The following is a 25,185-nucleotide window of genomic DNA, read 5'->3' as shown; positions in this document are numbered from 1 at the left end:
CATGTCTATTTCAATTATTTTTACTTGCATTAACTTTCTACTGAAATACTACTAGATAGACTTATCACACTAACTTACACCAAAGTACACATGTGAGATAACTAACAGACGTAATATCTCTGAGAGCACTTGGGAGAATAGGCAAGCTTTAAGCGCCTGACCTCCAAACAGTCTCCACTCACAAATTCAGGGTTTAAATTACTTAAATGACTTAAGCTGAAGCTGCACGTTGCCAGGAGGACACAAAGTGAGAGGTAACCATGAACTCTAGAAATTTCAATACAAGGATAGCTTACTTTATATTCAATCTGCCACCTATAACTGATCCATTTCTTTTCCAATATGTTCTGAATGCATTACCATCAATATGAACTGTGGGGTCCAAAATGAGAACATATAGTGTCAAGATAGTCCCTTCTCAAAGGCTCAAGAGTGGTCTTAAAAAGTTCTCAAGAAGGGACATCCAAAGGAAAATGCTGAAATTCATCTGGAAAAGGTAAGAGAGAGAGAATCCCTCTCAAAACGATGCTGGGGTGCTCCAAGCTAGGAGGTCTGGGGGGTTCCGGACTTGCGGGCCTATAGTGTGGCAGCACAACTAGCATAGATTCAGGCATGGCAAACTATAACACACCGCCCCAGATGGGTAGAGCTGGAACAATCACAAGTGCCCCTACCCTTGCGATTTCTACCACACATCCCGCCCCCCCTCAGAACACACTGGGGAGACCTCCTTCTATCAACTAAACACACCCTTAGCTCCTGGGACTGGGCACTATAGCAAAAGGGAGTGCCAAGAGGACTGAGCCCATGCTCCCCGGTCTTCCATAACCCATCCTTCTCACCCGGAGCGGACCCCCGCAATTTTCAGAACTGGATAAAGGGCGGGCTGGAGACCATAGAGCAGCTATATATGGGAGGGACACCCCTCACCTTCGCCCAATGTAAGGAGAAGTTCCAACTCCAGGAACGGGACAGATTCACTTATATCCAGCTACGCCACTGGTGCTCGCACCCCCAAACTCTGCAGGCAGCAACACGCCCGCCCACCGCCCTGGAACTGACACTGGGGGACCTTCCAACCCGGGGCAGGGTATCCACCCTATATAGGCGCTTCTTAAGGGACTTCCTGTCCACAAAGGCCCGCTGTATGGCTCAATGGGAGGCGGACTTAGGTCATCCGGTCGAGGACCAAACCTGGGTGCACATATGGACCAGAACACATACCTCCTCCACCTGCGTTACCAATAGGGAATGTGCGTACACGGTGCTCCTCCGGTGGTATTACCCGCCCCTTTGACTTCACCACATGAACCCACAAGTGGATCATGCCTGCTGGAGAGGATGTGGCCACCCAGGCTCCTTCTTCCATATGTGGTGGGCTTGCCCAAAGATACGACAGTTCTGGAGGACATGCCTGGAGACCATCACACAAATTACGGGAACAGCGATTCCTCTGGAACCTGAACCAGTTTTGCTGGGAGCTCCGATCCCCGCGATCTACCCGCGCTCCGGGACCAGGTCTAAGCTATTGACACACTGCCTTCTGGCGGGGAAAACGGTGTGGGCCAGGGCCTGGAAATCCCCAGAAGGCCCTCACATAGCCCAATGGTGGTCTAAACTCTGGGACATCGTGATTACGGAGAAGGTGACGGCAGCAAAGGCGGGAACGTTCCATCTCTTCCAGAATGTTTGGAACCCAGTGCTGGAATACGACCAGCGCTTCCCCGCCCAGACCTATAAACCGACCAGGGCCCGATGGATCCTGAAACACCAACACAACCCTGAGGAAGACACATAGATGCTAAGGGGCGAACTGGATAACCCAGGAGGGAAAATTCCGCCTCCAAACATGAGGGGTGGAGAGGCCGGAGGGAGGAAGCCTGGTGGGGGGAAATGAGGACTGGGGATCAAAAAATCTTGAAAAAGCATTGCTTGTAGTATGTGCATTTACCATCCTGCCTTGATTTAAAATAAACAAAGTTAAAAAAAAAAAAAAAAAAGAAGTTCTCAAGAGTCCAAGGCAGCATCCCTTAACTTCGGTCGGATGTACTGTCCCCTCCATTCCGCCAGTTGATTGTCGGATACAAGCAGCTCCGTTTCTCCTTTTAAGTCATGTAGATGCTGCTGTATCTCGGCCATGAGCTGTAGATACAAATGGAACTTTTCCTCGACTTTCAGACAGAGCCACCTGGGTATGCCTTCCCTAGTTTCCACAGACGAGGTTAAGAGGGCCCAATTACCTCCTTCTTTTAGGATCCACATTTATTTCCAATTCACAATCTCTCTACGCCTCTTCTGGCCCTGTTCCTCGTCGACACTGTGCCACATGCTTGTTCCTCCTACAACCATATGTTTGACCCCTGCAGGTCAAAGCTTCACTTTATAATCCTGTGTAGGTTCAAGTGTGTATGGGCCACCGAGTTGTTTTGCCATGCTGCTAGAAGTGTTAGGACACACATTTTAAGGCAATGAAAAGTGACAAGGCAAAAGAAATGTTTAAGTTCACTACAGCATAATCTTCTTTAATTCTTTAAAAGGGGGGATATACAACCATCTGGTTTAATACTTGAAATGTATAATTGTATGCACTTTAATTCTAGACAGACCCAAAGATGAATTCCTTAAGGCAGAGTTGCTATCAGCTAACTAACACAGTAGAAACAAACGCTCAAACAAACGTATATAGTTATAAACTGCAGGATCACAATTTAAAATAAATAGATGCATTACACCATTCAAGACTTCTTTTCTTATACTTTACCATACAGCAAAAAAGCATTTCTAAAGCAACCATGCTAAACTTTTCATTTATCTCATTACAGTATCAAACAAAAAGGACTGATCTAAATAGCACATACATAAAAACGACAATTCTTAAAGACACGAATGGCACAATTAAATTATCTCCCTTACAAGAAATGGCAAAAGCAGATATTGGCCTTGGCGCCTGCATAAATATTTCTCAGGTTTCTGTCAACATGTTCAATGGTGGACACAACTAATTTTGAGTTGTTAAAAAAATACTAACAGCTTGGCTTAACAATCTTATTGTAAAAACCAATCCAAATCGGACTAGAATACCAACATTATTGTAACATCACAAATCATCGGAAATGCAAATCTGACAAAAATGAACATCAGCTATTGAACTTTTCTATTTGTTGATCCGGAAATGGACTATGTTAATGACCCAAGATAAATATTTTACCCTTTGAGCTAAATTATATTTTGTAATGAAAAATGTTGCAAATAAACAGTGTGCACAAAAGGTATAGTTTACAAAGTTAAGCACTAAATTACAAAACTAAATATTCCTCTCACCTACAACATACGTAGCTCCAACTATACAGTACAGCCCAAGTGACAAAATAGTTTCCATCTTATCTGAATCCTCATACCTAATTTTTAACAAAAAGTGTTCATCCATTTTGCACATTTTCAAAGTGTTAAATACTTTTGCAAAAGTTCATATTTTTAAAATAACATAAAGTAAACATATTTTAATAAACGAACACATATGCTAGACTATGGTACTAAACTTCAACACAGATGCAGGTAGATAATTTATATACAACTAGATTTGATTTGTAGCTTTATTTTTTGAATGTGTTGGTTAAAAACATGATAGTTAAAAGACAAAATGTGAAAATTAGTGTAATTACTGGATTATACACTATTATCATTACCAATGTTTCTTTTGCCTCTTTATTTATTTAATTTTGTAGTGCAAAAATAATATTATAACAGTAGAAAATAGTAAATAAATAGCTATTTAAGAACATGCTCACAGCGGGAAGGACGATATGTATATCCTGAAATCAGTTAGTAAAACAAGTGTAGGCGAATATGGGTTGAATTCTGGATTTGCACGCAAAATAATTGTAATGCAGTTTAAGGGACTTATGTACTTATTTTTGAAACAGTGAATTGAGTACATTTAGTACTGTAACTAGGGAAAAAGAATAATTAAGGTTGTGCCTTAGGTATTTTTATGTACAATTTGTGTATAAGTTGAATGGGATGTTTGATTGGCCTTTGATGAATCAAGAAAAATAATAGTGCCTTTGTTGGATTTTATTTATTATATATGACACTTGCATGCGAAGTGTAAGGCACAACTATTCTGTAGCATGTAGTTGGTTAATGAACTGAGGAAGGAAATTGATAAATGTGTACTAATTAATAGCGCGCAACACAACCTGGATTCACCTGAAATTAGTTCGTAGTTATCTATTTTACGCACCCGTCTGTCAATGGGTCATTGTTGAGGTGATATTGGGTGGGCCCAGCTTATATTTATTAGATGCAAGGCTCAATATATGCAATCTGTAGTGCTAATGACCACTAACGACGCACAGGACTCCTTTGAAGTGCAAAAGACCTCAAGCCGTAGACTTGCCATATTGTCTTCAGGAACGACCCAAACATACTTGCTCTGGGCAAACAACCCCAATGAAAGAATACCATTAACAAAAAAGTGAGATTTATTTGTCTCCCTCTGAGAGCAATTCCGTTGCGATTGTCTACTAATACTGAAGGGAAAACTGCCCTTTTTGTCCAGCACCAAAAGAGGATCTTCTGCATTTTGTGTTGCTTTGTACGGAGTTTGGATGAATTAGAGCCAAAAACGTGACCCCCCCTTACTAAGAGAGGAGAAATTTACCCAATGACACCCAGCCCTATTATATTTGTTGTGGGCTGCTACAACCAAGACTAGCTGGAGTCATTATTTAAGGCAGGCTTTTTTAGCGCTTACCTCTCGTGCCCTACAGGAGTGCCTGGTCTGGACTGTTCCGAAGCGTTGCCCCCACTGGATAACTCTGCTATGGTGAATGCCCAAGCCTTTCCTTCCACCACTGGTTGCTGAAAAACCAAAGCCCAGTGAACAGTGAGGTTTGGGAGGGACATGGTAGAGCTCCGAGCCTCTGGTAAGATGTGCAAGGGGGTCTGGGTGAAGACCTAGGGATAATAAGTGCAGATATTCAATATGTCCCCCAACTTTCTCCCCACCTCCCCCTTGCGTGCCCCATGCTCACCGTATTTGGATAGAGGAGACAAGCTGGAGATGTCAGGTAAGCATCCGCCTCCAGTTGCTTCACTGTGAGTAGTGGTCCAGGCCAGCTGCGACGTACTGGATGCCGTAGGTAAGGAGGCAAGTCTTTGTACAAATCTGCTTTGTCTTCCTCGAGGCTTTAGCAGCTTGCAGCGCTGAGCGCAGGTTGTTCCATGCTGTTCGTTCTTGGCCGATGGCGCGGTGCGCTTTAACAAGTCTCTTTCTCTTCCTTTCCACAGGTGCCTTTTGCTCGGGTTGGCTGCTGCGCGAAGAATGAGTGAAGCGGCTGATTGCTAATTCAGGTAGTCTGTTCTAAATGGGGAACTCGGGTGGGAATTGAAAGTTAACTTCAGTCTCTTAAAATAATGTTCTCGTTTTCAGGAGCTACGATTGCCGCGGACCTCGATCGGCTGCGGTTCCCAGTGAGCATCAAGACCGAGGCTGAAGCCGAACTCTTGCGATGAAGTCTTTGGGTACGTATGGCTACAGGAAGTCCGGGTGTGCACCGGTAAGCTACAGTCTCTGTGCATGTGGAAACAGGAACAGTAAGCATTACACTGCTCTGGTAGGTAGCAGAAGAAACGCTAAGTGCACGGTGTGGCCCGGGGCGTGGTTTTATAGCCTCGGGCCGCATGCTGTTAACACTAGAGCACCATGGATGTCAGATCTTCGGGTTTGCTGGAGCTTCTCCCTACATTGTCATAGGAGGGTGCGCCTTGTGTCCTAGTTCATATGCTTTGTGTCCTCACTGGGATCATGACAGCTTAGGCAAGAAGAACTTTTTTTCCTCGCTTCTCAACGGTTTGAAACAACCAACTTGACACAAACTCTAGATGAGGGGCAAAGCACAGATGGGTGTTGTAGAATAAGCAGTGGTGTGGGGCATGGTCAGGCGGCAATGGATGAAGACGTGCCTGCTGTAGGCTCTGTCTTGTAGTGCCCAGCGATGGCCTAATAATGCCTTTTTTAAAAAAAAAAAAATTACAGCACTTACCCCTTCCAGACTGTGTGGTGTTGCCTGGAGCCCATCCTGCTCCTCTTTGCTGCCCTGAGGTCCTGAGGAACGTGGAGACCCGCTGGTCCGGCATAGTGGCTGTGCCGTCCACTAACAAAATGGCGGCATGCGCTCTTCCGGGCAACTTCAGCATCTGGTGGAGTCTCATCAGGCTTGTCGAGGGCCCCCAGCCAGACTGTGAGAAAGGGGTAGCTCTGACTGGCAGGTGGTGCCCGGAGCAGGTTCGGCCCTCTGTGGAGACAGGGCGGCTCCCACATACCTAAGCCCGTCTGCAGATGATACAGTGGTGGACTGGTGCGGGGGAAGACCATTTGCAGGCTCTATTTGAAGCTCCGCTGGGGAGTGCCTGCAGAGTCCTTCTGCCCCTGAAGCTCAAGTCATGGCCCTGGCCAGGGACTAGAACGCTTCACGCCAGGAGAACCTGAGAGCAGCGCCACGGTCTCCCGCGATGCTGCTGTGGGTCGGGACCTGAAACTGGCAACCGCGCTGGCAGACTAGGAGGCCAGGTTGGTAGTGTGTCTAGCAGGACAATGCGGCTCGGCAAGGAGGCAGACCTGGGGAGCTTGTCTATAGGGCTCTGGGGTACGGGAGCCTTTAACATGGATCGGTCTTCTGAGGACAAGTGTACACCCCTTTACGGAGAGCCACACAGGGAAGTGAAAAGTCTCAGGGGCACATGGTGTGCCATGAATGCTACCAATGCCAGTGGAGACAGCCAGGGGATCAAGAAAATGAATTAAAATATGACATTTTAGAAAATTACTTGTATATGTTATTATACTACACACAGCGCACATTTGTTAAGTGGCTGAAGGTAGTGTTTATATATCTGAGGACAGCATGTTGTGTTATTGATTATGTATGTGTCCCTTTTGGTTAAATAGACATTCTCTGTAACACCACTTCGCTCTTGTAGAGCAAGAGATACTAGCACCGGGGTATGGTGTATTTTACTTGCCTTACTACTTACACCAAGTGTGGCTAAACTTTGTTTCCCACTTATTCCCGTCGCTACTTTAGAGTATCATTGACCGCATTACCTTGATGCCCAGCTTCTCAGTACCTCTCTCCGAAGACTGGGCGAGTTTTTCTCTGCCATTGGCTTCAATTATACACTAGTATGCATTGTTGAACTTCCTTCTCCTTAACACATTTGTCAACTCCAACAGGTTTGAATTTGACCCCTGCTACACAACTACAGAGGTTAGTATAATTTCTGACTATAGAGAACATCTTAATTAGAACCCTACTCGTCCCGTGATTAAATGTTCATTCCCTGTAGGGCCTCTTCAAAGAAGTTCTACCGACTAGGAACATATAGCTCACACCCTGAAGATGGATCTTTGATCTGAAAAGCGTTGGTTAAGGAACACTGATAATGAGCTGTTTGGATGTTATAAAGATTATATGATAAAATGTGATAGATCCTTGTGTGAATATTTGTAAACACTGGAATCGATTCACACATTTGAATAACCAGTCGATTTGAGTTTGCTTAAACCTAACCAAGCCAGTTAGGATATTATTTTATGTTTGTAGACATGTATGGCGCCTGTCCATGATATGTATAACTACTGCTATGGTCTTTGACTCTAACTATATGGAACATATGAAGGATATTGATGTTGAAGTTTTTGTTTGAACAATAAATACCATTGTGATTGCTTTTACGATATGTCAATAGAATTCTTTAATGAAACATGTTACTGATTTAACTTTTGAATGCCAAAATCGTGTTGAAATTGAAGTTACTAATTACCCTCACTGTAGATGAGGTAACCAATTTTATGATTGAGTGAATTACATTGGGACTTTTGTCCCCCTGGGAGTGCATTAGGCCTACTGTGTAGTGATACATGGTTCTGGTTTTGTCTTGTTCTTTGTCTCAAGTAGCCTTGTGACTTTAGCCTGTTTGCACCTGAAGTAGTTGTGTGAATTATGCATATACTGTATGAAATTATTGAATTATTGATATATGACCAGAAACAAAGATACATTCTCCCTCTTTGATCAGACAGGTCTGTGAACCCCTAATCCCCCTTCTTCTTGTTCACTCTGCAGGATTCATCACAGAGGACAGAAAAGAGTTCATATGTTATTGAAGAAGTATCGACATTGAGTTTCTTAATGTGCTGTTATGCTCTATTAAAATAGCATTAAAATCTATTTTGTTTAAATAACATTAAAAACCTCCAGTATATCTTGTCTACATCAAGAGACAATGGGCCTCCTTAGGAATTTGCTGTAATTCCAAAGTGCCACCCAAAATAGTATACTGTTACTGCCACTCAGTAAGAATTACTGCTGGATTGTGAGTGATGGTAAAACATTGTTAATCCTAATTTATGGAGTCTATAGGACTCTGTGGCATTTTAGTTGGATTTACAGGAAGCAGTCATTCTGTGTGATAAATATACTGACTTTGGGCCTTAAAATAGAGGATGTACCTCCAGCTAAATCCTCTACTTCAAGGTCTAACTTGGAATTCAATGGAGAGGTAAAAGTGGCAACAATTCTTTCAAAGCCAGAAAAATCCACGGTAATGGAATTTCTGCCACTTTCCTTACTGCACCACCATAATAATTCGGCCCAACGTCTCCTATTTAGTATTGTACCTGGCTAGTTCAGTAAAACAATTGATTGCAAATATTAATTTCAATGGTGGATGTCCATAGCAAGCTGCAAAACGTGCACTCGCCATTGGCTAGTGATAATTGACTCTTGGCAAGAAAGAAATGGTGCGTTCTGTATGTATAGAATTGAGGTAGTGGTGACTTAATTGCTGGCTAGTAGCTTGCAACTTCTTGAAAATATAGGATACTCCAAAATGGTTGACAGGTTTCTGCAGGAACCTTTCTCACATACCTCCTGGCTTGTATCTCACTATGTGGATACTCTTAAAATAAATATCTCATGCATGCATTTGAACTACTCTCTGTGTATTGTGAGAAACCAAAAGGCACTCCCTCCTTTCCTAACACCGACTTACTCTCCATTCCCTCAGCCTTCATGGACTACTTGCGCTCCTGCCCTATTTTCTTCCTGTAAAATCCCACCAAGTACTGAGAAGAGGAAGAAGCGATTAGGAGTAGTGCACACTTCCTATTACGAACACCACTCTAGTACTGGGACGAAGAAGAGGGATCAGAAGGCATCCAGTACTGAAGTCAGGCATGTCCCATTGATTGGGGTTATTATGATAAGGCAAGACAAGCCAACGACTCACACCTGAAGCCCCATAATAGGGCTCAGGTGTATAAAGGGAGAATACCCGAACAGGTCAAAAGAGGAAAACCGCTGTGGTGGAACGAGACCAGGAGGTCTGAACACCGGCAACAATCCTGGAGGACCCAGACTAAACGGGTCACGTGGTGGGTGCAGGACTGGGAGTCTTTGAATTGGAAGGTGAGCAGCTGGAGCTGCCAAACAACGGAGAGGACGCCATCCGTTCCCTCACTGAAGCCTAGGTGCCCCTGGAGATGCTGAGAAAGCCAGGTACAGAGGGGACACGGTCCACATCCAATGTGATGCAACAAGGACGCCGGCAAAGGCGGAGACGTGTGTCTGGCCAGTGAGCAGAGCCCAGGTGGTCTGCCTCCCGGCTACTAAGAATGTCAGGGTCACAGGCAAGGTCCGGCACTCTAGGCCTCAAACTCATAGCAGGCAATGCCAGCCTGCCTGAGAAGCAGTCTCATCCATTAAAACACTCACTAAAAGTGCTTCATAGGCTTCTCTGCCTTTCTTGCAGAGTGAAAGCCTACCGGACCGCATTTCGCAGCAGCACCTGGGCTAGAAACTACAAAACGATCCTCATAGGGTGTGGCTCACTCGGGCGCATGCACGCACGACAAAGGCACGAGGCTTGTGCTCAGGAAGCCAACCCAGCAGGACATGTTTCCCGTAGCTCCAGGCAAGAACATCAAGAGGGCACGTGCGAGGGGCCCCGCACAAGGAGAGCACCTCCGGCCGCTTGCACCGGAAAGATATGTTCACTGGCCCTTCTCTAAGCAAGAGATAAGTCGCACTTAGCCCCCTTATGCGCACTACCCAGTGCCTTAACATTAGACTAACCAGCAGCAACCTAGCACGCCTACTTACCTGCTAATTACCCACACCCAAGTCTAGGCCATATGCAGGCTGATCCGCACACCCAAGTCAGGTGCAACGGATCTGTGCACCCAAGCCACATACGGTGGAACCGCACAACAAGCAACGTGCATTCCATTTGCATACCGGACCCCGAGTGGCAGACCTTAGTTGCACCGCGCTTGCGCTCCCAGCGAAAGAACCCACAGGGGATTTAGAGACTCAGTGCATGGCGACTAATACGCTAACAAGTTATAGAAGCATGTGTGAACCACATGCTGTTGTGTAGTTTTCAGGGAACCAATTGTGGTGTTTCTTGCAGCATTGAACTGCTATCACAGAACAACCTGGACTAAGAACTCATTATCAGGAGCAGGGACGTTCTGGACAATTAAACCAAAAAGCCAAGTCAAAATCTCCATGTTTGTACATATTGGGGGGATAGATGTGTGTGCATGTGTATTGTGATCATGTTCAATGTAAGTACATGCTAGATATGAACCTTCCCAATTCCCCCTACCTATCCCTTTTGCTTCCCTAACCCTCTTTCCAGTTTTATCTACTTCCCTGTACCCATACAACCAACGAGACCCTAACCCTCCTTTCCTGCTGGGGTTGCAGAAACCTGCCTAAGTTTAACACTTGCAGGGCCCTCAAACCGCAGTGGGGGTGGTTGGATTGTGCCACTCCTGCGCCTGAGACCTGGATCCTGGCAGAGAAGGTAAGTGGAATCCGTGGGAAGCGTAGTCGGGGAGACACGAAGAGCTGGGGCGTGTCAGAGGATACAGGAAGACCGGAGCGCTTCCGCAGGCAAGAAATGGTCCATGAACTTAAGTGAATATAAACTGAATTGAATACTGGACTGAATGGAAATTGCCGTTTGACTAAAGCCACGTTATATTGAACACTGAACTGAATGGAATGTGCTATTTGAATAATATCTCGACATATTGAATACCGAACGAACATTTCATGGCAAACCGACATATTAAAATGTCAGACTGTATGTAAACAGCACTGTGAGCAGAACTAAAACATATGGAAAATGTAACAATCACTTGCGTATTCAAACAATCAATGTGAGAAAGAATCATACGTCTGTGGAAAGGCAAAAGAATAATGCAGAAGAATGTTACACTAGCCAAAAGGAATACAAGTGTGAGAAATCAGACGCCCGAAGCAGAAGAGCTTGTGAGAGGCCAAACAAGGCAAAGGAGAACTTATGGTTGGGCGACCTGTGATGGGTGCACTGTGTGGTCTGAAAGCTGTGCCTAGACTAGGGTGTTCCCTACTGGGAGGATCACAGACATCACAAATCAAACCAAGGAGAAACATAGGGTTCCTGTTTGGGCAACCTGTGATGGGTGGACAGTGTGGTCTGACAACTACGCCTAGACCAGGGAACCCTAAATGGTGACAAGCAAAAGATCTTGTGAGTAACCACTGAAAACTGTGAAGTGAATGGTAAAGCAAGCTAAAAGGGGGGGGTCAAGTGGATCTATTGTTCAAGTCAAAGCAGTATTGTACTACAGTCCAATCTTGGGGAAGTAAATCCAGAGAATCTAAAGAACTGAAAGACGCTGTCTTGGGGAAGGGAACCTCAAGATCTCCTTTTTGTGTGAACTGGGCTATATTGAACTTGGGGAAGGGAACCTCGAGACCTGGCGGGACATTGTTGAGACAAACAGCTATTGGAGCCTGAACATTATTTTGTTGGCTAAGAAAAAAAACACACCAGGTTTAATCCTAGATGTGAGGGCAAGCATATGTTTTGACACAGACAGACTTTTGATTTGGATTTACGGACACAGACTTCCCTTAGTTTTCTTTAGGTAGGAGAAATCCCTACCTTAGTTCTAGGACAAGCTAGGCCTTACACCATCCTGACCCTTAAATAAAGTATTCTTTGAAGTTCAGCTCTGTTGTCTGTGTCATCTCTATTGATACCATGCCTGTCTCACAGTATTCACACCAGATCCATTGCTTTCCCTCCAGTATGCATATTCCAGACACCTAAAAGAGAGAGTATTACTTACATTCTCTCCAACGAATCATATTTATCAGTCACTTAAAAGTATAATCCCTAAAGAAAGGGACACCTGATGTGTATCCCCCTTTCTTTATGGGTTCTAATTATTACATGTTGACTCTTTGTGTAACTCTTTTCAGTATTATTCATAAGACTTAGGGAAGCTTCTTCCTAAGGAGAAAATGTCCTTCATGTCATGTATGGTTTTTGCAGACCTTTCCTTGATACGAATTACTCAGAACAGTCCCATCATGGGTTTAGCTCAATCAAGTGCATGCTGGTTAACAAACTTGGAGCTGTACTAGTCATATCTCAAGGTGAAATACCCTTCAAGGAATGTCCCAAAGAAAATTAACATGATTGCCACATCTGTTGCATTTGTACTGATATATACGCACAGCATCATAATTATTACTTTCTAGTTGCTTCTTTCCCCAAAGTGAGCAATTAATGTGTTCCAAGTCATTTGCCTTGGGCCATTTAGCTTATTGCTTTTTCAAAAGTATGCAGCGGTCAGCAGGATACAAGCGCAAAAGTGCCATGTTGTCCCCTTCCCCGATCACCTACAGAATTTTTCTGTTATTATAACTTTTAAAGCCCCTTCCATTTACAACTTTTCAGTCTGTGCCCGGTATACTGTGATGGCATCTCTGCAGTTCAATATGTGTGCGATTCCTGTAGCACTGGAAGACATCATTATCAAGACTGTGGCATCCTCATATAATGTGCACATGACGTCACCTCATCCACTGAACGTCATAGCACAATGCAGCACTGTCTTTCTTTGGGGTTCACCGAACCGAATACATCGCAGGGAATTTGTATATTCAGAAAATACTTCTGTAAAATTGTGTTAGGCCTCAGAGCCCCTTCTATCTTACCATTTTTCAGTCAAGTATATTGCATTTGCATGTTGTGGGGGTAACTTGGCATATGGGAAATTCTCATTGCTCTGAGTGACATCATTGTTAAGACTGGCACGTGCAAAAATAACATCACCACGTGCACTGAACATGACAGCGCAACAAAGCACCATCTTTCTATGGAATCCATGCAAGTCATATACATCTGCAAGAACATGTATATTAGATAAGTAGCAGTGTAGAACTATGTTAGATATATTTTATTTTCATACCTTAAACTGAACTGCCCTTTAAATATCATATGGACTCTTAAGTAGTCACCATAAAGGTATATATATTATCTGTATGTATTATTTTGGCACCCCTACCCCACCTTAGTCCTTAAAACGTGATATCACCTGTAGTGGCCATATGCAAACAAAATAGCTCCTTTGTGGCTGCGGTGATATAGTCAAAACAAGTTTTCCTACATGTATACATATTGTCTTTGTCCACACGTTTTGTGTGGAGTGAATCACCGTGGAAATGTGTATTCCAATGTGCAAGTCAATCATTAAACAAAAACGAATAAGCCTTCAAATATGCAATACCCAATGGTAGGACTATTAGAGGACTGCCAAGGGCAGGCCTCATGAAATCCACTTGGCCACTAGAAGAATTAATAAATGTTTAGGAGGGTTGAGTACTATATTTTTTTTTATTATTTGTGATATTAAACTAACAGTTTTTTTACACAATTACAGTCATATAAAAAATATATTTTTCAAAATGTTCTTATCTTCACAGCTTCACTACCGATAACAGACAAGAAAGAAGACATATTAATATTAAGTAAAACCTATCTGTTGTAGAACTCTAACTACATTTAAGGTCAGGGCCGTTTCATGGCCCGAAGTCATTCGTACCCAAAACTCATCAGATGTCAGCCAGTCACTTGAGCAAACAAAATGTTCCAGATATTTCTTTCGGGCAGCCCATGTGCCTTCACAGAATCTTAACAGATGCTCCAGCGACTGATTTTGGGGATTTTGACATTGTGGGCATGGGTGCCTACTTCTTTCACCCTGGCCCCAACGAGCTAGAACCTCTCCTGTGTGGATCACCCCCAATCGAAGTCTGAAAAAGATTTGCCTCCCTATTGTATCCGGGAACTTCATCAAGTAATTTGCTACAGCATTAAGTTTCTTATCCGTCGGTGAGAGTGAGGGTGCCACGATTGAGGATCGTGTGTGGTCAGTTGACTTTATCCAATCGCATGATAAAAGTTACTTCTTAATGTTCATGGGGTTTGTAATTAAAGTATCTATCCCACTATTACATCTAATAAGGATTCCTTGAGAATTTTTTTTTTAAGGCCTGTAAAATCCCTGCCGATTCTCGGCTCAAATGGACTTGAAGATCTTCGTATAGTGTGTTTCGTCTAGGAATTATTATCAGATTGTAGAGTGATAAGAGCTTCCAATCGGCAAGCGCCCCCAGTGAAGACAGACCTAGCTCCAATCGCAGGCTAGCCATTGGTAGACTATTCGGAAGATGTAATGCCTTTTTCCAAATCTTGCCCTCTAAAATCTGCCAGTCTATATTCCAAACCAGGGGTTTTGCCTCTAATCCATATAGAAGAATTGGAACAATCTTTGCTCGATAAAAGCGAATCGCGGGAAGAAGGGAGAATTTACAATACTGCTTGATTATTTTCTGCAGTTGGGCCACCAATTGTCTGCATTTTTGTAGCATCTCTGCCCAGACTTTGCCCACTTTAGGTGTTGCATACAAAGTATATCCCAAGTAAATCACCTCCTCCGTTACCAGAATTCGTATATCCCCCATAGACCACCCACATTTCTCTCCTCTACCCCCTTTCTTCCCAAAAAATCACTATTTTGGATTTCTCTGGATTATCCTTAAGATCATTTTCTGTCATATATTGCTCCAAGGCATTTAGCAACCTCTGCAGTCCCACTGCTGTTCTGTCCAGGAGGACGATATCATCTGCATACATGAGCCACTTTATTGAATTTGTGCCTAATTTGGCACTGCCCAATGCTGCCCCATCGACCTCCTGTCCAAAATCGGCCAAGTAAAAACTAAACAAGAAGGGAGCCACCATACACCCCTGCCTCACCCCCCTCTTCACAGGGATAAGTGCTGATAAGAACCCCTCTGCGTTTAATTTTACTTGAACTGAATTTCCTTCGTGGAGTGAGACCAAAATATCAATAAGTTGGGGTGGAGCTCCCCTGTCTCTTAATTTAAACCATAATCTGTCCCGATTTACCAAGTCAAAGGCGCTTGATAGATCTATAAATGCGCCATATAATCGTGGAGTTTTTCCCCCCTCCTTGATGTTACACAGCGTGGAAAGCACTATGCCATTTAAGGATGTCGAATGACCCTTTCGAAAGCCCATCTGTTGTTTTGGAAGAATGTTATTTAACTCAGCCCAATATTCCAGTTCTCTTAACACGAGGATGGAAAACAACTTACTTTCCACGTCAAGGAGGGTGATTGGTCTGTAATTCTGGGGATCTCTTCTGTCCCCCTTCTTGAATATTGGGACGATAATTCCCGTCTTCCAAGATGACGGGATCATTTTAAGACTCAAGATCCCATGAAACAGAGTATTTAATAGACCAGCCCACCTTTTGGGGTTTCCTTACAGAACTTGATATGTTAACCCTCCTGGACCAGCCGCCCTTGAGGCTGAAGACTTAATTATAAGGGCATGGATGACCTCTTCCGTTATATCCAGATTCCATTGTACTCCGGAAATAGGGAAGAATAAAACCCCCCTTGGTTTAGTATATTTCTTTGACAGAAAGTTTACCCACTCCAACTCTGTGACCATATTTGCCTGAGCACCGGCTTGGTCCATCGATTGTTGGTTAATTATTGACCAAAAATGTTGTGAGTTCTTATTTAGAATTGCCTTAAGCATAGTTTCCCCGTCCTCCTGGGCCCGGAGCATTTGCTGCTGTTTCGACCATTGTTTATACTTACTTCTGATTCCCTTTATTTTAACTTCTCTGATTGCTATGACATGTTCTTCCCTTCTAATGGCACTTATTGGCCAACGCATCTCACGTTTCTTTTCCCAAGTTTGCTTATCAAATGTATGTTTATGGTTTTTTCTGATTTTCTCCGTCACACAGTTTGGGGCTTCAACCGACCACAAGAAGTCATGGAAAACATAAGGATTGCACATATCTTTCCATTTTCTTTCACTTAGCTCTTGTTTGCACTTATCCAATGCTCTGTTCAACTCCTCTCCCTCCCTTTTATATTTAACTAGCCGATTTTTCTGATTATTTACTACTGTGCAGTCCATCTGCATCTTTACCTTCCTAACATTCTTCCATTTTACCGACATTTCCAGACGTTTGTGGTCGCTTGTGCCTCCTTCCCTTACTCTCATGTTTTCACATTGAGCAAACATACCTGCTGACATAAACATAGTCCAATATAGACTCTGAACCTCCCCGGGACCAGGTACTTGCTGCTGGAATGTCCCCCTCCAGGGATCCATTCCCCATTTTCAGATCCCATTCTTTAAAAAAGGATCTCCACACTTTTCCATTTGCAGAAATGGCTATGTGGGTTGTTATACCTCTCCCTTTACCACCCTCCACACATTGGGAATTTAGATCTCCTGCCACCAACACATATGCATTGGGATAAGCCAGTTTTATTCCTGTCAGCACACCCGACAGACCGTCCAGAAAAATAGTAAGCTTCGAGCACGCGGGATTCCAATATAAATTTACCACTACTATTTGTTTTGACCCATTTGATGTATAGGCCTCACAAATTACTGCCAAAATCCCCTCTCGTTCATCTGAGATTATTTTTACTTCTTTAAAGAGAGTGGATTTACAGGCAAGTAGCAGGCCTCCCTTTGGCCTTCCTTTCCCACTGGTTGTTGCTGGTTGGGTGATAATTCTGAACCCCTCCAATTCTGGCCCATTAACCAGCCAAGTCTCCTGTAGGATAACCAGGTCGTTTAAACCAAATATCTCCTCTCTCATATTGAGATTTCTAAACGAACTGGAGCCCCACGTGTTCCAGCTCACTACCCTCATTCTCTCCAAACTAAAGGCAAGTATTACCCATGCCTAATTTCTGGCAAACCTGTGTTAAAATCTCTGGTAATAGTACCCACATTGCCCGTTCATCCTCCTCCGATTTCTCACCGGTAGCCACCGGTGTTCTTTTTACTTGATCATTTTGTATTATTCCTCCTTCACTCCCTCCCTTTTCCCTTTCTTCCTCTACCCCCAAATCTAGTGGGATGGCTTCGTATACAATTATACCTTGACTCTGCAAGAGATCTGCTGCATCCAGCACTGCCCTTGCTCCTACCTTAGATGTAAATCCCACTTCCACAAAATGGGTTACTTGACTGTCAGGAAATTTAATGTACTCAATATCACTTGATGATAATAGGTAAAGTTCTGGTATCTTTTTAAACAATATCAAAAGTGACCCTCTATTTAGATATTTACAATTCGTCTTATCTTTCTGACCTCGGAACCAGAGCCGAGGTACAGCAAACGGATTTATTTTTGTCAAAGCGAATTCTCTTTCAGCTCTTCCTTCTAACTCTCCCTCTTTTCGACATTCAGTTTGACTGTCTTTTAAATTGCTCTGACGAGGCATTGTTTATTGCCCCTTCTTCTGAGGTTAATGGTGATAATAACTCCCCTTGGGTTACTATTGGTAGAAGGTTTTCTCTTGCTCTTTCCTCTCCTTTTTCCAATTGTTCAGATGCCTTATTGGTCCTTTTTTGCCCTTGCAAAAATATCAGAGCTATTTTTAATACCGGAGCCCTTAACTGAGGAGAAGTTGTGGGCGCCCGTTTAACCCTAGGCAAAAAAATAGGGGCCCACTTTATTGATTTCTTTGCAATCTCCAATGGCAGTATACCCGCAGCTAGGCCAATTGAGTTTTCCAAGTTTTTACTGCCAATTTGTTCTGTTTGTATTCCTACTGTTCTCTTAGATGGTTCCTTAGTATCGGGGTTCCATTTTTTCCTTGTCTTCTTTTGATTGATTTCACACCCGATCACCCCAGAAGATTCCGTCTCAAATCCACGGAGCAATTTCTCCTCTTTATTCTTCTTTTTCTTATTCTGCTTATTAGGTAAGCTCACTATATTCTGAATGAATTTGTATCAGAATTGCTCGCATTCTGTCCCTTCATGTTTTTTTATTTCTTTTCTTGCCTAGACACTTGCTGTGATTTATGCCTTGCATTTTTTTGTTTTCTTCTTCTCCACCTCCTCTTTTTTTGTGCGATTTGTTCTTTGTCTTCTCCATCACCCTCTTCCTTCTCCAAGTCATTTAGTTTTGGGGGAGACTCTTCCTCTATGCAGATCACCTGTACGTGTGGAATAGCTTCCGCCAGGTGGGCTAGGCGACAGAACTCTTCCATCACTGATGAGGATAATGGCGTGTCGTCCCAAATCATTGGAGTTTGTTCTTTCGCGGGCTCTGCTGAGCGAACTAGTTCTTGCCCCTTATTTCCTTGGATCTGAGACAAGTTATACAGCATTGTTTTGATTTCTTTTCCATCTAGACTTATGCTTTGAAGCATTTTATTAATGTTAGATATCTCCATATTTTGGGATGTCAGAGCTACAGTCAATGATGTTATTGAAGGAAGAATTGTACCGTTTATGGCCGTAGTAAGGCCAACTATTGAGGACTCAAACAGATTGAAATCTTTAGATATTTCTAACAAAATCCCAGTGTGGGCTTGAGTGTCACTTTTGGTTGCCTCCAAGACCCCTACCAAGGAATTGAGGACAAAATGTAGAGCTGTTAAAGTAATCTGGTTAGCGCTGTGCTCCTTAGTTGACGGACTTTCTATAGGAATATGTTCATGTGTATTCGTTGGCGAATTCGTTGTCAGATGGGCCCCTAGACCAGTTTTGTTATTTATTATTTCATTTGATGGGGGATCAGAGTCTAACCCAGTCCCTGGTGGAATTACAGACAAATTGCTGCCATCCGAGACGTCGAGGCTTGCCATTTGCAAAGAAGTATTTCTCCTTTCATCCACCAGGTTTATATTGCAAATCATAGGAGTTGTTACACCCTCTCCTTCTTCTATACACTTTCTCTGCACTCCTCTCTGAAAATAGTGATCTATAGTTCCTTTAATATTTGAGGTTGTTAGTGTATAATCCTTTCCCCGTTTAAGCGTTGAAACCAATGAGGCAGCTATATGTCCCGGTTCTATCCTTCTACTCTGATGTAACTGAGTAGAGTTATGTATTTGTGCATAGGTTAGCACAGGCTGCCCTGCTGGAATACTCATTTGCAACTCCTGCAAGGTATTATCATGTTGGATTGGAACACAGTCATTTCTGGGGCTCTCCCCCTTCTGCTCCTTATGGTCGTCCGCCCCCGGGCCGCTTCTCAGATTATATCTTGTTAACATAATAATTCCTCAGTTGCTCTTTTGTATCGGGTCACGTCCGTCTGACGGGATCAAAGAGGTCAAAGCCTCCACAGTCTCCCGTTCCGCCTTTGTTCTTGCAGTGCTTGTTTTCCAGGTATATGCTAATATAAGTGGGTCTTTGCCTCTGTTGCCCAAATAAATCGCGTATCAAAATAGACTGATTATTGGCACTCGTTACAGACAGACTTTTACATTGAGGGGGGCTTACTTGAGTTCCCCAGTATCAGCGTCTTTATGTGTGCCTGGATCTTAATACCTCAGCCGAGGTCAAGCGTCCAGCAAAACAGACGGCAGCTCTTTTCACGGCAGGGCTTATCCTAGGGTTGAGTACTATTTCCATGGTACTCAGCTCTATAATCAATTGTCCCTTCTGAAATGTTTGTATGCACTAATTGCAATGTGCGCAGCTGCCCTCTAAATGGCAACAGTGTCAATTGCCTGGAAGTCAATCTGTGGAGTTCTGCTGTTCAAGCCGGTAGGTGGTGGAGGTCTGGGGGATGGGCTCTCTGGATATTCTGAGGTAGATGTGTACTGAGAACTAAGGAGTCTGCCTGCCTGCGGGTCAGCCTGCTTCTGATTTCTCTCAGAACAAATCACAGAGGAATGGTCAGAGACTTGTAAATATCTAGATAAAAAAAATGCATCAGTGTGGCCTACAACTGGTGTGGTACATTAAAGATCTTGCATTAAACTAGCATATCGCAACACGCCACATCAGAACCCCAAACGTCCAGACTGCACCTTGCTGAATGAAGTTTTTGGCTGGGTGATCCATGGATGCACAGGATAATACAATGTTGAAAATGTGTCTTTATGTATATCGCATTGATCAATAGTCAGAAAGAAATGATTATATATAGATGTATGTATATTGGGAGATTATAAGGTTGAACCCAAGAGTGTGACAGGCTTAGTAGCCCAGGCTCAGGTGTTGAGGTAGACTAGCATTTTAAGGGGGATTGAAAATGTGCATATTGCTGATAACAGAGTTGTGTAGCGGCCCACTAATGAAGCAAATTGCAGCGGAGAGAGGCCTGCACAGTATTGCTGGATGTGTCCATGGAGGGGGAGGCTTGCTGGATACAGCAGCCAGCAGCTAACTAGTTGGCACGCACTAGACATTCAGTGAGGCAAAGAGTGACAATCTCAACTCTGTAGACTCTGAGCACAACAGCTTCAGTAGCAAGTACTTGACTGACCACTGCCGGCTCATTGTGGGGAGTGAGGCCACAGAGTGAAAACTAGCTGAGAATCCATTGGGAGTAATGTGCCATAGAGTGAACATAAGAAATATGAGGAAATGGTAAGGATAATGCAACATCGACAGATTTAGGACCTATGGGCTTCCGTTTGTACATTCCTCATAGGATATATCATAAGTGAGGGGCAGAACAGCCGGTGCAGATAGCTGCATTAGAACCCCTTATAACCCTAGCTATTTTGAATACAATGCACCCAGCCGCTCCCCTGTGGAGAGGGAAGATGAGTTACCCAATGTTGAGCTTCAAAATAGATAGTGCACATGCTTGCCCTTGCTTGCCCTTTAGGTATAGTTATCTTGAGAGGGCCAAGTCCAGGATCACTTATAGTCATGATTGGCCCTACTCATATTTTCATAAGTGTATATTGATCCAACAGTAGGAAGAGGCCTGTAGCGCCTTCTGCACACGCCTGGCACCGATGTTGTGCAATAAGACACAGATCATTAGGGAATGACTCCATTGCAGGGTACAAAGATTTGACTCTCCAAAAAGAAAACATGCATGTTACACAAATTAATATAATTCAGCATCAGTTTGCAGCTAACCATATTCTTTTGTTAACAATTAAATATTTAGTGCTCCTTTTGCTTAAAACGTCCAAACAGGAATTCAAACTGTAACCCTATCCTGGGCTCCAGCTGATGGTCCATTGTGTATGGGATCATTTATCCTAACACAAACTCAAATCCTTACTCTGAGACTTATTATAACCCTAACAAAAAGCTATTGAAAGCTATAAGCCTGTCACCCAAATGTATTTTAACCCTCATATTAGCCTTGCCTAATGGTATTGCATATGTGAGGAATCTTGTACTCTCTGCGGTCTATAGGAAATTGTGTGCCACCAGTTCCAGGAGGTGGATAATATTGAAAAATTAACATTGCTGGAAAGGTTTCTATATGTGGCACCAAGGTTTTTCAATATAAAATAATATTCTGCCAGCAAGTCCATGGGTTGAGTTCACTTCACGTAGGTTGGGTAGATAAACTAAGTTACTCAAACTGAAAGTCTGGTAGGGTTTTAAACATGTTTTCGAGTCCAGCCAAATGTGCCATTGAATGGCTTTATTTAGTCCTGTATTTCAGTTCACAATCTGTGTATCCATATCTGTTCTTGCAGTAATAGTAGGTGTCCACTGTAAGCCCCGACTTGGCACTGCCACCTGTCCGGTGAGGATTCACCTCAGAATATCTGCTGTGTGTGTGTCTTTTCTCTGAAGTATTCCACTAACAGTGCATTCAGTCTGTTATTTCTAAAACAGGATTTATGCTAGAAGATTCTTTTTTGATAGGCATAACCAGAAGGCCTAGGTATGAAGACCGCGTTGAAATTTTATCATGCAGTGTGCATTACTGGTCAGTTTGTGAATGAGCATAGGGTGCAAGGTGTTTATTTATTTACATACCTGGAGCAGCTGCCACAGAGACAATGATCCATTGGTGCATCTGCATTCCATTACACAAACAAAGTTCTGTAATTTCTAACATTCGTTTTGTTGCTGACTGTGTACAAGTCTGTAGCATAGATTCTATCTATGCTTAAAAGTAAACCTAGGCTTGGGAACTGTGTCACTGCATTTTAAATGTTCCACCTTTTCAAGAAGCTTCTTCGGGTGATTAGGCACTGGTTAATGTATCAAAACATGGTAAACTCTTTACGTTGGTGTGTTTTAAATGTGCCAGTGTTGTGTTCTCTGGAATGTTCCTAGCCATTCTATCACCTTTTTATCCGTTTTCTGGGGTAACCCATAACTAGGAGCCATTAGGCCTACATATGATATTCAGCAGGGACAAGCAACTCCTCCTTGATTGGAAAAATTGCCACACACAACTCACCATTTAGCCAAAATCTGTACTCTACTCCTCAGAAAAGTTAACTACTGCCCTAGCCTATCGCTGAACAGACACTACACGTGCAGTTTGCCCACTCATTCATTATAATGAAAAAAAATAAAAAGTAGAAATATATAGAATACATAAATATAAACGCATATAAAGTGTGAGGATATTTATCTCACTTCCGTTCAAATCCCTTAATCCATCAAAGTTACCCCTTTGCGAGTAGGTAGACAGCTTCAAGGGAGGGCAGAAGTAGATGCAAGGGATTCCAACTAGCCACATGCACTGCTCCGGTTACGAGTCTCTCCCTCCCTCTAATGGAGGTCCCTCATTTATACATTAGGATGATGAAAAGCCTAACGTCAGAATCTAACTTTCTATCCCTGTGAAGCGAGAGTTTAGCAAGGCACACAATTTCATAAACATGCTTGTTTATAATAAAAAAAACGTTTCCCTACTGGACAAGTACAGCAGAAAACTAACAACTGAGATGCATGACCGTTTTATCATTTGTCCCCAGGACAGAATACAATTTTTCTAGAAACCTCTTCATGATATGGCAGCGTAGACAACGTAACAGCCAAATAAAAATGTTTTTCACGCTCGTCTATATTCATCGCCGTTAACCCTCAAATGATCGTACTCTTCGGTACGTTCCACACACACCCACGCCAGGTGGCGATCAATGCAAAAATCACAAACTATTAAAGTTTCTACTCCTCGTCTTCAAATGTCCCCCACTATCTTGCTGCCTTCGTCGCTCTCTACTTGCCCTCTTGAGCTCAACAGCCTATTTGTTCTCAAGTGCCACCTCCTGCTTCCTCTTCTTTATACTACTGGCCCACCTACACTGAAATGCTCTACCCCAGCTATCAAGGCAATCCAACCCACTTAATTATTTAATACCAGCCTCAAGATCAATTTGCTATCCTTTGACGGTGCAGCCTTAAATCCCCCCACTGATTCACTTCACATGCCCCTGCGTCAACCTCCAAAGACGTGTTTAAACATGTATGTATACTGCACCCATGCAGACACTGATCCATGGCCTAAATGTTTTAGCACATTTATGTATGTTTCCCTGCCACCAAATGTCCTCTTGCTTTGTACCTTTGCATGACACCTTCACTAAATGTTTCGATCCCAACAATACAATAACTTTTTTTAAGAACTCTGCCTAGGGACTGCCTCCACCATTACCATTGACCTAAGTACAGCATTTCTGGAAGAAATGCCTGCCACATAAATACAATTTAAAAATATGTAATGACAAAAAACGGTTAGCTGCTTTTTAAATACTGTAAATAATCTCGTGACAGATTTGTGATAGTTGCAGCAATTACTATATGGGCTCCAAAATTATTTTTGCAGGCACTGTCAGTCTTGGTCATTGAGTTGGAGACAAAAACACGACCCCAAGGATAAGAGCAAGGAATTGGACAGCATCTGCTTGCCTGAAAAAAGCCACTTGCTCGTTGCAACTACCATTATGAAAAAACAACTCTAAACAAGACACCAGGTTATGAAAAAAGATGCAGCTGTTGCAGACCCACAGCTACGCTTTCCCCCCTTCTCGTCTATGGGTTTGTTGTGGGGATATTGATCAAGGAAGAAAAGCACATTTTTTCTGGAGGACATGTCCTTAAAAGCCTCAATACTTTAATCTCTCTTTTTTACGAAGGGTGATCAGATACTTTACCAGGAGAGTATTACAATAACACACAAGGTGATGCAACCGTCTCATGCTGGGCCATATAGAAGGCAAAATCAATGCAATATTATCGTCACCGACAATTTCCTAGAATTAGGCTGGAGCAGTGGGTCTCAGTCATTTAACAGTGGTAAAGTATAAAGGGGTGACTACTGTCTCCCAGACAGGATTAGAACTCCACACTGACCCTTTGCTGTCCGTCACGGTCTTCTATCAATCTGTACCGTTATATCACAGATCGACCCACCATCATTATAGTTATTGTCTCCCTCCGCTGCAACCCAGTCCCCTAGAAAAGTCCATGCCAACCGCTGGAATCACCTACCCGATAGCTCGTCCGGTTCCAGCCCGGTGTCCGTGTCCAGCCCACAGATAACAAAGTAATCTGCGAAACGCGCCGGAGCAGTGTTGCCTCCTCCTCCGCCACCACCACCGCTCATGGTGGCGGCGAGGCAACGCCAAGCTCTTGCTCGGTCGCCGCACAGAGATCACTCCGCCCCGCGGCTGAGGGTTAACAGTGTCAGGCGGCCGAATGCTCCGCCGTCCTGCCTTGAGCTGCCATGATAAAGCTGTGCCGAGGACCAGCCGCGCTGCATGCTGGGCTTCTTCCCCTCTCCAGCTGTTTTGAAGGCGTCTTGAGGGAGAAGCAACAACAACAAAATACAGAGGATAGAAAAAAATATCACGCATGCTCTGTGTAAACGAAGGATGACGTTATCCTCAACGTGCTATTAAAAGCCGGCTACTATGGGAGATGGTGTGTATGTGAGGGACCCACGGACGTGATCCTGTTGTAAGCAGACAGCCTATAGCTCGCAACATAATCTACCTCAGCCTGAACTAGATGGGCGCACAATTAAGAAGGAGG

At 43.4% G+C, this 25,185-nt stretch overlaps 1 protein-coding gene across 5 annotated transcripts in view; it reads right to left on the bottom strand.

Annotated features, from left to right (window-relative positions):
- Positions 1 to 24,976, bottom strand: part of DENND5A (DENN domain containing 5A) — a 2,487,481-nt gene extending 2,462,505 nt beyond the window's left edge. For 2 of the 5 annotated variants that reach the window (XM_069623672.1, XM_069623674.1), the window contains exon 1: positions 24,643 to 24,973. In XM_069623672.1, the coding sequence (XP_069479773.1) occupies positions 24,643 to 24,757 (115 nt within the window). In that variant the 5' untranslated portion in view covers positions 24,758 to 24,973. Of the gene's footprint in view, positions 1 to 24,642 lie in introns of all 5 variants that reach the window. The other 3 variants (XM_069623673.1, XM_069623675.1, XM_069623676.1) reach the window with 2 other exon arrangements.
- Between the last annotated feature and the right edge of the window lie 209 nt (positions 24,977 to 25,185).

Source organism: Ambystoma mexicanum, chromosome 11 (assembly GCF_040938575.1).
Source record: "Ambystoma mexicanum isolate Mex_15411 chromosome 11, UKY_AmexF1_1, whole genome shotgun sequence".
NCBI lineage: Eukaryota > Metazoa > Chordata > Amphibia > Caudata > Ambystomatidae > Ambystoma > Ambystoma mexicanum.
The sequence above is the reverse complement of the archived record's forward strand: the minus strand, read 5'-3'. Positions and strand labels throughout refer to the sequence as shown.